General features: G+C 38.2%; 2 protein-coding genes across 2 annotated transcripts; one reads left to right on the top strand and one right to left on the bottom strand.

Moving 5' to 3' along the window:
* The first annotated feature begins 7,303 nt into the window (after window positions 1–7,303).
* LOC112573789 (selenoprotein Pb-like) lies at window positions 7,304–11,663 on the top strand. The gene is made up of 3 exons (XM_025254389.1): window positions 7,304–7,503; window positions 8,251–8,418; window positions 9,092–11,663. Exons 1-3 carry the CDS (start codon window positions 7,304–7,306, stop codon window positions 9,501–9,503), a joined length of 780 nt encoding a protein of 259 aa, XP_025110174.1. The 3' UTR covers window positions 9,504–11,663.
* A 131-nt stretch (window positions 11,664–11,794) lies between these two features.
* LOC112573121 (glutathione peroxidase 7-like) lies at window positions 11,795–17,916 on the bottom strand. Its single transcript, XM_025253172.1, has 4 exons — window positions 17,544–17,916; window positions 16,007–16,156; window positions 15,635–15,749; window positions 11,795–14,994 (listed from the first exon to the last, which is right to left on the bottom strand). The coding sequence occupies exons 1-4, from the start codon at window positions 17,739–17,741 to the stop codon at window positions 14,792–14,794; spliced, it is 666 nt and encodes a 221-aa protein (XP_025108957.1). The 5' UTR covers window positions 17,742–17,916; the 3' UTR covers window positions 11,795–14,791.
* Between the last annotated feature and the right edge of the window lie 751 nt (window positions 17,917–18,667).

Here is an 18,667-nt window from a genome sequence, read left to right on the forward strand (position 1 = left end):
AAAAAAAAAACCCCATTGTATCTCGTTCACATATTCCCAAAGCTCACACACACACACACAAAGCGACACCCCTCACTACAGAACATCAAAAGCAAAAACTTATCTCAGTTGCTATTTGTGTGCATGACTAAACCTTAATGAAGGCATAGATTAGATAAGCGTTTATAAGTTTTTTTTTTATCATACACAGAAGCGGACAGAAATTTCAAAGGCTTATTATTTATATTATTGATATTATTAAAGCAGAAACACTCTGATATATACTATACTTGCATTCACTTGAAAGTCTCTCTCGCTTGACTACTGAGGTAGGTATCTGTCTTTTCAGAACTGATCTGGATTCTTCCCTGACTGCCCCAACCTTGAGATGTTACTGACTACTCACGAGTGTATATAAAGTGTTCTTCTGCACGGTTGAACATGTGTAAACTCGTTACATTTTGTAATGTTAAAGAAAGACAGTAGAATAATAATAAAAAAAACATCATGCTTGTCAACATTCGTGATGCATGGCTTAGTTTTTAATGCAAATATTGTGCAAGTGTGTCTAGGTGTGTATCCTGCGATATGAGCTTCGGGAATATTATAGGTGGTATGGTTATATGCACAACACTGAACCCTGGTTGACCGCAGTCAGTTAATTATCAGCTGCCTCAAGTTCAAACTCCAACCCGTCACTACAAGTCAGCCTGACGACCGGATACCAATCTTCACAAAGCTTCTCGGGGCATGGTTGGGGTCAAGGTCTATGCAAACAATTAAACGTCGAAGCTGCACTGAAAGGAAACAATTACACTTATGTATGTGGTGCAGTGGGTGCAGGCCCCAAGCTCGGCCCCACTTAGTGGTCCACCAAATAATCTGCTCAGAGGATTCAAGACAAAACACCGTATATGCTGTCAGGACTGCCTACCAACCGGTACTTGGAGAATTGTCTGTGATGTCACTGGGTAATGAGAGAGAAGGATGGAAGTAAGCAAGGAAGAAAATGTTGAAAAGGCTGAGATAAAGGGGGGAGAGAGAGAAGAAAAACATCGAAAATTTAAGGGTTGAAATGCGCAGTTCATCGTGCAAACATCTAATATTTTCAGAGATGTTGGAGGGATGGGGAGATAGAGAGAAGAGACAGAGGATAGGACGCCAAAGCATATTTCTTTTCCAATTATTCATGAGTGTTTACCATGAAGTGTGTGCAATGAGCATTCAATGTTTAGTAAACTTTTGGAAGAAAAACATTTTCCTTTAATGAGCAAAAGAAAGTCCTTATTCACCAACTGAGCTGAACGCCGACAAAAAGCATTGCTATACCAGAGATGTTTCTTTTTTGAATAAAGCGATCTGCACCAAGCATAAGTCGTCATCACACAAACCTACGTCCATCCCTTCCACATCCAACGACGAAAGCAGCCAACAAACCAATCAATCAAAAATTTTTCATGATTTCTTCCCTCACATTCTCTATTTTTTTTACTCGCTCCCTTGCCTGCTTCTTCTGTCTTCCCTTCTTTTATTTTTCTCCGATCGCGGTCACCTCAAAAGCCCCCTGGACATTCCTCAGCGTCACACTGCGCTTGCGCACAAGACGCCTCACGCGCGTACACAGCACGTGCCCTGCTGACATCTTTGCCAACTTTCGCTGTCCTTGACCTGTAGTAGTAAAAACACTTGCAGCTCTGCAAACAGGTGCTGATGCCCACGTGCACACGAGCCTGTCGCTCCCCCCCTCCCCCTACCCCCCTCTTCCAATCTGTACTGTCTCCAACCCCGCCGGCTGCATCAAGTATTTCTGAGCACTCCTAACAACCTACCTCCCCTCCCTACCCACCCCCAAACCCACTCTGTTCCATCCTGACTTGGAACCAAAGCAAATTGTGTCGACAGGAACTGTTGTAGGGGGATACATAATAATACTTCATCGTACAGAAGATGCACTGTTACTAAAGTTAGATGACCCCCATTTTGCAACCTGGAGAACAAAGGCGGTTCAAATCACATTTACGCAAAGTAGTTTGGAAAAGTAAGAAATGAAAGGGTTAAAGACAGGGGTGAGACGGAACAGACAGACAGGCAAACAGCGAAACGGACGGACAGACAAAAAATGAACTAAGCCTCAACAGTGGACAGCAAAATACCACCTTCCCTATAGCCCTATAGTTTATGGGAGAAAAAAAGTCCAAATAAACTAATTTCTAAAAGCACATGATGACGACAAGGGGAGGCAGCGTAGCATACAGGTTAATGCACTCCGACCATAGAGCCAAAGGTCGCTAGTTCGAGGCCTGCTCTGGCTTGTGGCTTGATAACTCCCTTTGCCTATACAGCAGGGCTTACCTTTCCACCTGCCGTGACCTAAACACAGGAAACCACTTTAGTTCTCTGCGTCAGAAAATGTAGACATCCGTATATCTGGTACTAATCTCATTTTTAATCAGTGCACGGTCAGGAAAATGTGATTGAAGTTTGCACCAAAGTTTCAACCAAATACAAGAGTACTTAACGACAGGAACAATGCAATACAATTGTATTGATCTGCAAAGGTAGTTACAGGTAAGATTTATAGGTGCTCATGTGCTAGCAATATGCAGCGAAGTGCATCATATACATAACTACAGTGAATAAAGTTCTTACTTTATCTCTCTGTATATATATATAAGCAACAGTATAGGAACAGAAAGTACACTGCAACAGGACACCTTATGCAACATAACACGGCCAGTAGAATTAATGAATGTATGGCACGTGGAATGAATTAGCTGCCGTGACGATCCATTCTTAGGACAGAAATCGTACTTTAGCACGTGATATGCTGACTTTCAACGTCCGAATAATCCGAACTGTCGGAGGCAGTGAAACCAAAAGATGAAATAGAAAGTAATGAGATTCAACGAAGGACTGATAGACTGATAGTGAGAATGATTAAAGTTGCCAAAGGAGGTCCAGGCGCTGCTAATTCCGACTGAGGATCATGTCAGTGTTGACTTTCCCATTTAAGCTGGATATCGAAGATAGTACCTAAGTATTTATAAGACTTAACTCGATCCTTTGAGGAGCTGAGGATTTAGCCTGTATCTTGAGGAGGAGTGCTAATTAATCTGTTCATGTTTCATTCTGGTTTTATGACATTACCAGTGGTAAATGGATGTCTTCTCAGTAAGTTCTATTACAGCTCGTGCGCAGTGCCTATATGTATCCTGCAATTTGTAAACCATAGAACATATATCTGTTTAATATTATGACAAAAGATTAAATAGAATAGTGTAAATAAAATGGAATGTGGCCATATTTTTCATTGCAGTATTTCATTCGTGGGATTCTGTCTTGGCTTACACGTTGGCTGATGGCAGCACGTCAAATGCCTTTTTGTGATCGAGAGATTGTGAATTGTGACCTACGTACGTCGCCGTACGAATTGGCACCCTTCCAAGGTCAGAGGTCAGCTTTCAGCAAGAAGTGTTATGTCCCAGAAAACTGAAACGGCTTCATTGCACGGCGACTGAGAACTAGGTGACACACAGTCGCTGCCTCTCGGGTCTGCTTCTCCAGCAGCCAAGCGCGCTGGTGGTAAGTTGAAGTTGTTCTTCTTCCAGAAAATAAAAATGCACATCCTTCCTACTTTGCAGGTTCGTTCCGTTGATCAACAGCTGCAGCGCAAAAAATTAATTTAAAAAAAGGTGGGTTGAGAAAGTTGCAAGGAGTCTGCATCTGTGCCAACGAGAGTTCTTGAGGTTTTTATTTTCTTTCTGAGGGGGCGTACTTTGTATTTTTCCCACCATTAATAAAGGCTTCATTTTTCTTTTGACAGCAGCTCAGTCGAAAAGTTTAATTTGCGGCTTCTTTGGTGGTTCATTTTGATTCTTCATTTCTCATGTCACACCTAACACTTGCTGGGCGAGCGAACAGAGGGCGGCCTGACGAGTTTAGGGTGCCCCAGATAGTAAACATGCAACTCTGCACGGCTCTTGGCGATAACAGGTAACTGTAGAGACGACATGATCGAGTTAAATAACATAATCCTCGGTTACTGGTTTTTTAGAAGATTCAAAAGACTTTTGGTGTTTGGGGGGCGTTTTTGTAGATGTTTACTCTGGGTTTCTCCTCCCTCGCTCATTCTCTTTACAATGATTGCATGATTACCTCTACGGTGAAAGCGCTTTCACAATTAAATCATCAATGGATGAGTTGAATAGCAACAACTGCGCCTAGGTACTGAAACTCCTTCTCTACTGTGAGTATTTATTTCAGAGCCAGCAGGCTTCAAGGATATCAGAGATTGAGAAGAAGAGATCGGTCATGGACTGCGAATAGACAGACTCACAAGGAGGGGTGTTGGGGACGAGTAGAACGGAATGAAAAAAGATATATCTAACTTGAATTACGTATGATGTGCTGTCACGAAAGTAGTATTATATATAGGGGTGGGGGTAGAAAGTTATTGAGCATTTATTAGAAAGAGCCTATGTCAGAGAGAATAACGTGTCGGGTATTCAAGAATGCTGCTGACATGTTAATAAGAAACAACACCCACTTTGTTTCTAATTTTTAAAAATTGTTTTTCGTTTTTATTTATACATCTAAAGTATGGAAGCGGGTAGGTTAGTGGTTAAAACACGAAGGCACGACACTAGCCGATCTTATACCCGTATTTTCCCAGTTGAGCAAGCTGTGGAATCTGACTTTAACGGGATTAGGAAGGTAAGAGCGAGTGAACGATAGATGAATACCAGTCTTACCAAATAAGCGAGAATTCTAATACCTCCCCCGGTCCCTCCCCAATGACCCCTAGGTCACGTGACTTTCACAAAATTCTCACGTACTCAATAAGGAACGCTCAGAACACTGACGTTCGAATACCCATAAACGCAGTAAACTCCCCCCAGTCGATTTAACGAGTAGGAATGGTTACTTGAGAGGTTAGGGAAAGTAAGGAAGCGAGGGAGACAAGACAGGCACACTTCCCCCAACTCCAACCTCGCAAATAACTGGCCTCGAGAGAAGTGAGGTTTCTAACATTTCACAGACTCAAAGGCCGAAAGGTTAAAGGACGATTTTTTTTTTTTTTGGTCGTAAAGGGTCTATGGCTGCTGTTGATAGGAACACTCGTGAGCAGATGGAGACAAATTTACATTGCTTGTCATGTCAGGTTTTATAGCTGCTCACAAAAACTCACGTTGATTGGGACATTTGGAATTTCAATGTTATTGAGTTCATGCGACACTTCAGAAACAAGGAATTCTCCATTGCACTACGTGAATGCCAGACAACGGCTACCTGCCAGACTTTTAAACTAGAGCGCCAGAGAGAGTATGTGTTTGTGTTTAACTCCCTCTTCGTATGTGTGAAAGGTAAAACAGGGAGTAGGCTGTTGGCATCCTGACGAGTCAGCCAAGCGATTTTTCTATCCAGCGTTTTCTTTATCGTCAGCATGGAAAGCGTTCTAGCCCTGAAGCTTGCCCACTCTGCAGCTTCGAAACCCATCTGAATACTTCCCTCATTCCCCCAGTTGACTCGGCTGTTGAGTGAGTACCTGGCACTGAGGGGAAAAAAAAGGTCAGCAAGGGAGAGGAGACGGACTCTGCCCCACAAAGCTTGCCCACGAGGTAAGCGCGATCTCTAACGTCTCCTTCCTCTTCGACCGAAAGATTTCGAGGTTAAGTTTATCGTTAACTCTGTTTTACCTACAAGGTACTACTGGATGGTGAAGACAAAGCAGTCAGCTAGTCTACTCCGATATTTTGTTCTTTTTAGCTACTTTTTCCCCCTGAAACAGCAGTAAGCACCCGTGTTATTAAGTCCATTTGTAGTCTGTGCAAATGGTCACGAAAGCAGATCCTACGTCTAGCCTTATCGATGTTTATCTCCTTTACCTCTTCATCGGTGTTTGACACTATGAACCTCTTTTCCACAGTCTCTCTCTTTGACCCCTGATTTATCATCAACCGACTTTAGGTACAGATAACACACTTACTTTAACTGATGAGCCATCCATTAAGTGGGATGCTGTCCTGTGCACATTGTATATTTAGAATTCTGAACCCAAAGACATCACGCTGCCAGTCATCACCATTTCTTGCGGATAAAATTGGAAGTCCATTTTTATCGTGGAGCCAGAATAAAACCCTGCCTCACCTACCGATCACCACTGGATGACCAGTCATGTCTCACTCTGGCAGGAGACTACACAGCTACAGATCCCCATCGCCATAGAAATATAAAACAGGATGAAGTAGGTCTTTAGGTTTTCTGGAAGACCATGCAACTGACAATGGCCAATAAACGAAAATAAACAAATGGGTACACCACAAGATCAAGGTATTTAGAGAAGACCATCCACCAGAACAGAAAGGTGGTAGAAGTGTGTAATCTTGTATATAATACATTGTTTGAGCTTTTTCTTATTTCTACTGCTTTGTAAATGAAAAAGGCAGTAGATAGTGTAAGTAACGTTATCCTCTCGTCAAAAGTATGAAATGAAAATGGGGAAGATGCTGAAAATATTTTCTGGGATAAAATATTTACGAAGATTCATACGAGGAGAAGGTGCTGTCCTGTTACAGCTGTATCATGACAAAAAGGACATTTAAGACATTCTGAATATGTAACGGTGTTGATAGTATTACAGCACGTTTATACCTGTTCTTAATTTATCAACATATTTATCTCAGCTTTGTATTTCAGACACACAAGTAATTGTTTAAACTAATGTGAGACTTGAATGTGTTATATGGAAGAAGAGCATTATGCCCCTGCTGGTGGTGACAGTGCTCCAGTCAGCAGAGAGAGTCAGTTGTAGCACTCGTTCTTGACACCAACTTTTTAAAACACAATTCTCAGGTGCTACCCAGAGACAGGGGTGGCCTCATTAAAAATGCAATGCATTAGCCATGCTGTTATTCGTGCTTTCACTTTTTCTTTGGCAGGATATCAACTATCAAGTATGTCCTTGCTGCGCCGCCAGCCACCTGTTTCTTTCTTCTTTTTTTTTTAAAGTGTGACATCTTCGTATAAATCAAGCAGTGCCGTGGAAAAAAAAAAAAGGACAGAAGGTGACTTAGACGGGGTGGGAACGCCTCGCCGTAGACTCTATGGGGTGTAACCTGCTTGATGCGTTTGTCTAGTGTTTCACACAGAGGTCGCAGGAAATCAAGCAAGAACATGTGCTTTTCTGCTGGGCCAAGACTAGTAATGCTATAGTATATAATTAATATAATTAATCGGTGGCGATTTCTTGTTTCAGCTCTTCGAACCATGATTTTCCTCAGAGCCTGAAAAAGGGAAGAAAGAACGGGTTTGGTCATCGTTCACAATGCTGCCGCCAGTCCTGGCAGTCGTGGGACTGCTGCTTGCCGCAGCTCCTTTGTCGGTGGATGGCCGCATGGGCCGTTGTCACCAGGCTCCTAGGTTCACCGTCAACGGCGTCGAGCCGCTCCAGCAGACGCGAGGCAAGGTCACGGTCGTTGCTCTCCTGATCAGCACCTGCAGCTTTTGCCTGCAGCAAGCGGAAAGGTGAGTCGCTTAGCAACAAGGATACCTCCCTCCCCCCACCTTTAAGTTGGAAATCATGTGGAAACTCATCTCACTTTACAGGCCGGTAACTGTAGTGATGCTGATGAGGATATATATATAAAACTCAGTGAGTCACACCTTTCACAGACCTCAACTCCAGCTTCAGAGTCCAAAGATAGATTTGCTGTTAAAATGTGGCTTGTACAATCATGACTGAATCACTGAAGTTTCTGCTTTTCCTAACAAACATAAAAACATATCAGATAATTTCTGAGAGTTTGTTACTTTGTGTCTGTATCACTTTGCTCAACTAGTTTCGAATAAAGCCCAGAATACTGAATCATGTAAACAGAAGAATATTGTTATTTCCAAACTTCTGTATAAGCTTAGCTAAATAGTTATTTTTGAGCAAGATTACGAATGCATTAGCTAGTTTTTTCTGTTCATATTACTTTTTCATTCGCTGGAAATTTTTGTGCCACAGAACAACAGTGGCTTTTGACTGCAATTTAATCGGTTGATGAAAACACCTTAACATATATGTTTAGTGAACGCCATGATTAGATTGATAGATGTTTTTGATCTGTTGCATAAGGAAGTGAACAAATTAGTTCTGAAGTTTCCATTTAGAAACATACCTGCAAAAAAAGAAGGCAATACATTGGCTTGTCACAAAAGAAGCTGTTCTAGACATCTGTAACTTTGCTTGCAGATTGGAAACTCTTAAAACTGAGTTAGCAAATGAAGGCCACAATGTGGAGATGTTCATTATAAATGGGGTGTCGGTGGTTCACCAGACAACATCAACAATCTAGTCAGCCGCGTATCATTTCCAGTATATCAGGATGACAGTTCTGAACAGATTTGGAACCAAGTCTTCAGGGGCAGAAAAGATGATATTCTTATCTTTGACAGGTATGATGACAATAAGTAACTTGAAATGAATGTGTAAAAAGTTATTTTTTAATTTAAAACAATAGAAGCAAAAATCTGCATTTATATTCAAGACAAAAATGTTACAATTCAATCCACAGCAAAGTTATGATTTAGAACTATTCACATTTGGGATCTAAAATTTTCCATAAATGATATAACTTCCTTATTTATATATATTTGGAGTAAACCATGTCCTTTTATCATTTTACTAATTCACAGCCTTTGTTTTAAAGTATTTCAAGCAAGTGCAGTTTTAGAAATTTACCTAGGAAAAAAATCTGCGACAAAACTTTCCTATTCAGTTGTGTATATGAGCTTGTCTTATTAAATCTAATTAATAAAAATTCATATATTATTACAATAAATAAAAAAAGGACACTAACATTTAAAGTTAAATCAACTTTCTATTTTTTCTTAAATCAGCTGCTATGGGACTTTATTTTTTCATTTTACTGATGATAAATATGTTTGGAATAACATAATCATGACTGTATGTTTCACAGATTTCTAAATATCACGAGGCAATGTTTTAGCTATATATTCCTGCTTGTGTTTCTCTGAAAATACCTTTTTTTTTTTAGTTTCATAAAGTTTTGTTATCTTGAATGAGGTATGCATTTCACTTGTATTGTTCAAAATTTCATTTTATTAGATGTGGAAAACTTACTTACCACCTGGAGTTTCCAGCAGTATATCTAGGCTACAACTATGTGCGGACTGCAATACGAAGAACACTCAATCGTCCCATATGCCCAGCATGCCAAGATCAGTCCACTGACCCACATAACAGCATGATGGGCGACGCTCCAGCAGCAAATAGATTTGCTCCTAGACAGTCACGTCCTCGTGGTCATCGCAACAGGAATCGCAACACCAACCAAAACAGGAACCACAGCCACTGTCCAAGGGATGACCCCCTGTGCACAGAAATTCATCAAGTCACACAGCAGTGGCACCGTCTCCAGAGACAAAATACTCTGAGCCACAACTTTAATGAGCAAGAAGGCTTGAGAATCTTCACAGAAGAGGCTGGCACCCAGTTTCCTGGAATGGCTCCTCTTTGAGAATGCACACGATTTAACACCACAACACAACGCTTGCGTCCGAGTCACAGATGTTATTGTCCAAAGGATGATGTGTCTCCAAATTGTAACTGTTCTTACCCTTTACATGGTCAATCTGATGCTATCATTGGTTGGAGATGTGGTTGCCACCACCCACATGAGTATGTGCGAAATCTTTGTCGCTGTCGTGCATGCTTTGGCCATCGTGAGTGTCAAGTTCCTATCATAAAGTCAGTCTGTCACATGAGATGTAGATGCCCATCTGGCTCAGATGATGCCAGCACACAGATGATAGAGACATCTTGACAGTGACATGAAGACCAACTAACATCCTGACAGACACAGAATGCCATCTGACAGCACACTGGTCAGGGAGATAGATGACAATGACAAAGTGGTCAGTTAAGAACTTGACAATGACAAAGTGGTCAAACTGGGCCTGACAATGACAGAGTGAAGTCGGTAATTGACAATGAGAATCATCTTTAAATACCGTTCCCTGAGAGTGAAACGGTCAGTTAAAGTCATGACGATGACAGCTTGGTCACAACTGACAGTGACAAGATGGTGTTTCAGGGTCTAGCTGAGAGTGACAAAATAGCCAGCTCTCTTCCTGACAATGAAACAATACAGAGGAAGACACCAGCTGACAGTGACAACTGGGTCAACTCTCATGAAGATGACAAAACAGAAACTGACAGTGACGAAAGCTAATCAACCATGCTTCAGGCAGACAGTGACACACCAACAACTCACGGTCCTTACCATATGGCACAGGTCAGTCACTGTGACAGGGAAACAGAATGTTGTGACAACAGCATGATATCCACAGATGACAATGACATCCGTCATTTCAGTAGGCCGTCATGTCCCTCAGAGTCATTCTTTGAAAAGCTGTGGTGGCAAAACACATCAGTCTATTCCTGCTTTACCTCAGACAAACAGGTCAGTATGAAACCATTGGACAAAACCTAGCGGCGTTCAACAGCTGAACTTTGATCAGTGCTGTCTAAGGTAAAGATGGAAATGTTGCTTTCTTATGTCCTATACGCTGAAAATATACTTCTTTTTATGAGAATATAACCTCTGGCTTCTTAAGTTTCAGTATTCTAATGATAGAATAATCATTCTGTGCATTTGATTCTAAATTTACTTATCAATTATTATACTTATTCTACTTTTACAATTATTATACTTATTTACTTACCAAAATCCCACATATGATCAATACTACAGAGCTTCAACTGATCTGTATGTCACATTTAAATTATTAGAAATCTGATATAAACTGATAATAAAATACAAAAGTTATTATTATATTTTAACTGTTGTACTAAAAATGAACATTTATACAGCATCAAACAATTTTCAAACTTAACTACATTTGTCACATGTATGCAATGTTAACAGTGATTTAAATGGCATCATATATTAACATGTATTAACAAGCATGTAATCTTGACACTTCATAACCAATACTTCAAGATTTGATAATTTTATTATTATAATTAGGTAATCATAAATTCTACTTGATTCATTATCATAAGATAATAATAATTATCATTATATAGCTAATCATAAAGACTACTTGATAATAAGTTTCATTTATGCATTCATAGCACCTTGTTTGTTTACAGCTGCTTTAACACATGATGACAAAGTAACAAGTGAAAACTTGGTTTAAAATTATATAAAAGATATCTCAGTTATATGTCACTTCAGAACTGAACTGTGCTAAAGTAAACAAATGAAACTGCTTCTGTAACAACAGACAAGTTTGATATCTTCAGAAATCACTCAAAAGAAAACAGAGTTTCTTGGATTTAATTTCTTTCATAAAACATTAGGTTTGGGACCAGGATTATTGATTATTTTCCTCCTTGCATCTGAGCAAACCAAGTCTGGCCACACAGTCATTTTTGTGATGTAAAAGAAAAACCAATAGAACAAAATTAATATTTTGTCATTTATTATAATTCTAATTTAACCAGTTTTGTGTAACCAGCATAGAAAAATGTGAAAGTAACAAGTGCAATTTTATGAATTAAAAAAATTGTATATGCAAAAAGTATGCATCCCTTTTCAGCATATGTTCTACATGTCAAATGTGATATAAATATTGCAGCTTTTGTGAGAAAATGATTAAAGAACAAAATTTAATACTGAGACTGTCATTTAATTAATGTATACCCATTTGTGTAAAAATAAATATCAGACCGCATTCTGTGTAGAAACAAACATGCTCTATGGCCATTCAGTGTTTCTATTCATCATAACAGAATGAGCGTTAATGTCCTTCAGTTTTTATTTTCCCAATTTCACACTCTTTCCAACTCTTTAAGTCAGTTCTGCAATAATATTGCATAGCACTTTAGATGATGGAATGGGTGGGGAAGAGTGGTTTAGTAAGGGATGGGAAGTGTTGTCTTTAAAAACATTTTGCCAACTGTGCTGAGATCATGTTACCAGGTAATGAAAATGCATCATAAATGCAACATACAATCATGTATTTATTACCACAAATTGTTTTTGCAACCATCTGTTCTTCACTCTAAAGCAACAGTACACACGAAATGCTGATCAAGGGTAAAAAAAAAAGGTAATTAAATGATCATATATCAAAAATGAGAGTGAGAGAATGACTAGGCATAAAGGTGCATTTAACACATGAAACATAACATTTTACAGAACTATAATAACTGCAGCAATTTAGAATTACACGTTTTGCCACTTGGTGTCTCCGTACTGTGGACAATGCTTAAATATTCCTTTTTTTTTTTTTTACCTATTTCCTGCTATTCTATTTTTGTACCCATTTAAACAAACTCTAAGAGCTTCACGCATATTATAAACATGCAACAGCTATACAAGAAAATATATAATAGTCCAAATACACATCAGGAAGAACCAAATGATCTGGAAGCAGCTGATACCAGAAAATCTAGTTTCAGCAATAAACTAATGTGAGGGAGAAGATGGTATGACAATTGGTGTTTATAAGTCACCAGAACTCACAGCATGTTACTGATCAGACTAATAATAGTAAAAAAAAAAAAACCCCCAAAAAACGTGTGATTTATATCGCACGTGATCATGCTCATAAAGGAGCAAGCTTTCAGCATTTAAGATGAGAACAAGACATGAGAAGCATACAGAGGACGGAAGGATAAGCAACCGTGCAGACAAGTAATAAAAGATAAACACAGAGGACACAAAGAGGAACCAACAGTAAGGATTGGGTTTCACAAATATGCCGAGGAAGACAAGCAGGTGGACAAGTCAACACATGGAAAAAGTAAAAGAAATAGAAGGTGAAGTTTCTGGATTGTTGTTAGGAATAAAAGTGGTCTGACTTCCTCATTCCCCATTACAGTTAAATACAGCAAAGGGGCTGTATGAATCACGACAAAGGTCAATGATAGGAAAACTGTACAGAATAAAGTGGTCAAGATGAATTATTCTCTCTATATTCTTAGACTTAAACAACAGGAAACAAGTGATGCTGTTGTTTTATAAAACGACATTTGTTTGCAGTCTAAGACTTTGACCTTTTCTGCTTCATACAATAAGGCTGAGGATACTAGATACAAGACTTTTTAAATCAGTTAATGAGCATTAGTATGAAACATCCTGGCTTAAGTAGTGAAATAAAAACTAAGAAAGACAAAAAGTGCTGTGGTGGATTTCATTATAAACTGACACTCTAGTCTGCTATAGTAGACAGGTAAATTTGCTTGCTGACTGCCATAGCTATAGCAGACATTATCAGGCAGCTAAACCTACAGCCTTCAGTGGATCTAGGATAAAAATTACAGATCAGATATCACCTGAATGATCGCCTTTCTATCTCTTACTATCCCTATTAAGCTTTTATTTTTGGATGATTATCAAAAAGGAAATGAAATAGTTAAATGTGTATGCACACTTACAAGCAAGAGAGAAACTGTGCAAGAGAGACAATGTAGAATTTGCTGATAAATGGGATTTGATGTATGTGTACTTGAACTATTCTTCCTTGTTACTTCATATACTGCTCACAGAAATTTAATCTGCACAGTGTAAGCTGATTAAAAACATGAAGGAGCACATGTTTTGTGAATAGGTGGATTGCTGTCTGCCTGCCAAGATCAGCCCTTAGCATCTTGCGAAGTTCTCCGCTGTTAGTCTAGGCACAAACTAATATCCCTGGACTGCTGGCAGACAGTTTTTCCAGTTAACTGCTAAAACGAGGCATTGGACGACACAGCTTCTGGTTTATTCACATTCTTTGTTACGCCTCACAGAGATTAACAGCGGATCACCTCGGCAGACAGACAGCAATCCACCTATACACATCCTTGGTCTCGGGAGCCTAAACAAAGAATGTGACTAAACTGGAAGCTTTGTAGTCTCATGCCTCGTTTTAGTAGTTAACTGGAAAAAATCATCTGCCAGCAGTCCAGTAATACAAGTTCATGGTGAAATGTTGTGTCCTGTGACTGTTTTGACATGTATGTAAAGAGGTATGGGTAGTAACACTCATCGGGAAGTATGATTAGTTTGCAAAAAACATAATGTTTGGGAATGCAATATAAATAGTATGTAGACAAATCAGCACGAATATAAATCATTAGTTAACAATGTCAAAAATGCTTGAGGTTCTATGTACAGTCTAGTCACTAAACTTCAACATGTTTACATTCTAACAGCAATAAAATCTTCCCATCACAATGATGATGAATGACTCATTCTCCCACAATCCATTCCTCTTTTCATCTTTTAGACTGCAGTAAGTGAAAAAACAAAAAATTATGCCCATCCTACAATGGTTATCCATTAGTAAGGCAGATGGTGGTGATGAACATGAAACTGCTGGTGGAAGGCAAGTTTTGTCATCAGTCTTGAAATCTGCTGGAGAACAAAGAATGTCTCTCTCCCAACACTGGTGGGTGACAAATGATTTGTCTCTCTCACCAGTGTGGTCCAATAAACAAAGATGGAGTGCTCTTTAAATTTAGGTTTTAAAGCATCTCAAATCAGTAACATGTGTGGATCTCTATGAAATGCTGTAAAATCTGGCCCAGTGACCTTTTAGTCATGAATTCTCTGATAGCATACCAAAACATATTTACCTGTTTAAACAGATTAAATCTCAACCATAATATTCTACATTTTTTCAAACACCCGCAGTAGTGTTCAGAGTTTGTACATTATCAAAAACAACCATGAGTTTTTATGTTTAAAAAAGCTAGATTTTTAAAAGTTATGCAGGCTACTGGTTCCCTTTCTTTACTGTTCCTTACAACTGTTCACAATTCTTTGTCTCGAGAAAACAGTTGTTGGCTGCTCTCGTCATTGCCAGAGTCAGCAGCAATGGCATCGTTGACAGCATGACTGATAGTGTTGAACAGTTTGTCAGGATCCACCCAAGGACCCCAGGCTTCCAGCACTTGGCCTTCATGGCTCACCAAGTATTTCCAAAAGTTCCACTGAGGCACTTTTTTGGATTGCTCTACAACACAAATAACAAAGATGATAATGAGTTCTCCTGTATAGCTGAATTTGAAATAATTTACAGTTATAAGTGTCTCATTATCTGGCATCATTTCAAAGACAGATATGTCCACACTCTTGGCCTCTATCTCTTTCACTGTTTAGACCTACATTTAATGTGAATTTTTAGTTTTATTTTATACTTTTATTTTTAATTTTATTTTCAGAACAATAAACAACTTGACTTCTTAACGAAAATTGGTTTAATTAAAAAAAAAATCTATCAGCAATTCCATGTGTTTGGAATCCTAGCTCTTAATGCTTTCTAAAGATCGGAAAATGATTTGTAAGACTCCGTTGGTTCTTTTTCAAAAATTATTTACTTGTAGATGCAGCAACATTTTTTCATATTATTTTGTCTTGTCTATTTCATTTTGTTTTTACAATGTTGCAGGTGACTTTTACCACTTCTATTGGCTGTGTATTACAAAAGCAAACCATAAGATGATGTAATATTCATAAATACATACACTACTGAAATCAGTTGTGTGGTTTTATGTGTGTTGAGTGTGTTTAAGATAAATCTCAACAGAAAATTTCTAGCTTTCCTTTAAATATAAAAACTAGTTCACTTTGCTAATTTTTAACAACACACTTACCAATTAAAAATGTATATGCATCGAGGGCATCTTGTCCTTTGACATGTACTTTGGCAAACATGGGAAAGTTCACACTGTAAGTTTTTTTTGCAAATCGATAGATGGCAGCATTAGACTGAAAAAAAAATCAAAATTGACATTCCTCATAAAGATTCCTAAATGCTGGTATTATCATTCTTAATGAGCTTTCTGATGAGGATAGTTTCATTTTTTGACAGGCATATGGTCAGAGACACTGTTTCAAAAGCAGTAGATTTAAAATGAAATTTCATCTTTATTCATCAATCTGATGTTCACCAACATTTCATTAAAATTTGTTCTTTAAAAGTATGTGATAATAACAAAGCTATATAATCTGAATGTTTTGCCTACCTTAGGCTCTTGTTGACCAAATTGATTACAAGGAAAGGCAAGAACATTAAATTTCCCTGTTGGTCCCAGCAATTCTTGCAACCTGACTAAGCTCTTGTAATGATTGTCTGTGTATCCACATTCACTGGCAACATTAACAACGAGTGATACCTGCAATCCATAAAACAATACAATAACAATCTGATACATGTAAAGCATTCTGATCTAAGAAACACTAAATAATGAGCATCATAACTATACTGCCTAATCATATCTAGAAGATTAACAAACTAGAAAGATGGATTTTTCCATGTAGTTTTAGCCAAGTAAAGGAATATAAAAGTACTAAGGTACAACTCTACAACAATTTTAATATAGGTATAACAACAATTTTTAAATTAAAAATAGATAAATAAGAAAAGGAAGAGGTATGGCTGATAGCATTATAATTCAGCAATGCAGCATATTTACAATTAGATGTTTATATATATAGCCATGAGCTAGTTCAGTGGTTCTCAAAGTATTTCGGACCGCGGACCACTTTACTTAAGTAAAAAATATGGCGGACCACCAAGGCCTAAAAATCACTTGGTACTATGAATTTCAAATTTAAATTGCAGCATTTGTTTCATTACAATTCAAAACTAAATGTATTTCTGTGACAGTAGCATAGTAATAAGTTGACATAAAACTACTTATACCTCGTTCTTTGTAGTTAAAATGTTAATGCGAGGAATGCATCACTTTAAACATCACTTTGCTGACATATGGTGACTGTCAGCCGCGGACCACCTGACTTATGCCCGCAGACCACCACACTTTGAGAACCACCTGAGCTAGTTAATACTGTAATGATGATGATGATGATGATCATGATGTTGATGATGCAGAATTCTGGCATGTAGCCAGAATCTCTGCCCTTTACATTACAAGGCTAAGCATAAGATACAGACATTGAAACTAACTAGAAAAAGGGTTTTGTTTTAAAATTTAGTACTTTCTCTCTCTCCCACACACACATATATATACACACACCAAGTATAAGCAGCTATAGTCCATCCCAATAACCGGTGTTATTCAAACACTGTTTACTTTATTTACTCATTTTCTTAAGTGAACAGTGAAAGTAAATGTAGAAATAAAAGTACTAATACGTCTTTTAAGAAATATGACAAGAATAAATCTCAACAACTTGAACTGATCATTAACAAAAGTCAAAAGATAACATCTGAATAAATTGTATGAATAACCATAGAACAATGCCTGCCCCATGTTTTCTTATTCAATTTTTGTTCTCTATTTAATTGAGTGATGGGAAATTCAGCGACTGATTTTACTGCTCAGTCATCATCAATGCTGCAGGAAAGCACAACTGATGATGACCACGAACTTCTACACGTTCGTGGGATGACTGACAGCAGAATCTCTTTTGTGTGCGTCTGTGGAGACCAGACGCTTGAGAATTTCCTCGCCTCCTCAGCCTGTTGCGTCTTTGGAGTGGAATTAGGATCTTAAGTTATTTTCTTATGGATAATGAAATATTCTGGAAAATATTTACCTTTCCTTTGTATTTTGTCAACGAAACAACATTCTCGTTAATATCCATCACCGTGTGAGAGTAGAAATTCAGTTTTTCGTCGTCTGCTGCACGGGTTACACAAGTCAGCAGCAACCAAATAAGAGAAACACATACTACCAGTTTAAAACTTATAAATTTTGTATGCCTGATTTGAACATTATTTCCTGAAGGCAACATGACAAAAACAAAAACTGTGCTACGTGAGAAAAGCTACATAAAATGCAGACAATTTACTTCGTAACGCAAACCGGAAGTTCGTATAAGTCCCACACGATAAACGTGGAAGGAAGTGTCTTTTAAACAAAATGTAACACAATGTCATCGCCACAGAAGTCTGAGAGAAGTCTATGATTTGATGGTGTCGGTCATCTCTACCTATAAATAATCGGGCCGGTCGTTTCCTCAAAGACCTTATCGCTCCAGCCACAAACTTATATCCGTCCATGCTCCAGCCATGTCATATTATCGTCTCAAGACCACGTCCAACACTAAAAGCCTAATATATATTTCATTTAAATTAGTTCAACCACCATTTACTAATTAAAAATAGCTGTTTGGCAATACCCTTCGCATATATTTTACAATGACTCAGAAATCTGATTTTCTCTTTCAAATAAAAAAAAAATACAGATCTTGTCATCATTCTATTTTGAATTTGTATTTTAACTTTTTCATATTGCGTATGCATGTACTCTGAAGTCGAGAGAAGTGCTATATAAATATCTATATAATTTATTACTATTTGCAGAGGTTTGGGGTTAAGTTAAGAGCATGAATCTTCGCACGGCTATATTTGAAATGAGCGGCTATGGTTCTATTGGCAATATTTGACTTTAATATAGCTATATCTTGTCACCGTTGATCGATGTCTTTTGGACCCGACACGATTCGGCTTTTGGTGTTACGACAATATTATGACTGGGCCGCATGGTCTTGGGGCGAAATGACCTAGTGAAATCCTGGAGCATGATTTTTTTTGTTTTTAATAAGATGGTTGCTTTTAGAGACAATTCATTTTGAGGGGTTGAAAGTTGTGACTGTTCACAATTCGACGCTAGCAGATCTACTATTACATAATCGAAAATCTTTTGCTGTTTTCATTC

This window comes from Pomacea canaliculata, linkage group LG10 (assembly GCF_003073045.1).
Source record: "Pomacea canaliculata isolate SZHN2017 linkage group LG10, ASM307304v1, whole genome shotgun sequence".
NCBI classification, from domain to species: Eukaryota; Metazoa; Mollusca; class Gastropoda; order Architaenioglossa; family Ampullariidae; genus Pomacea; species Pomacea canaliculata.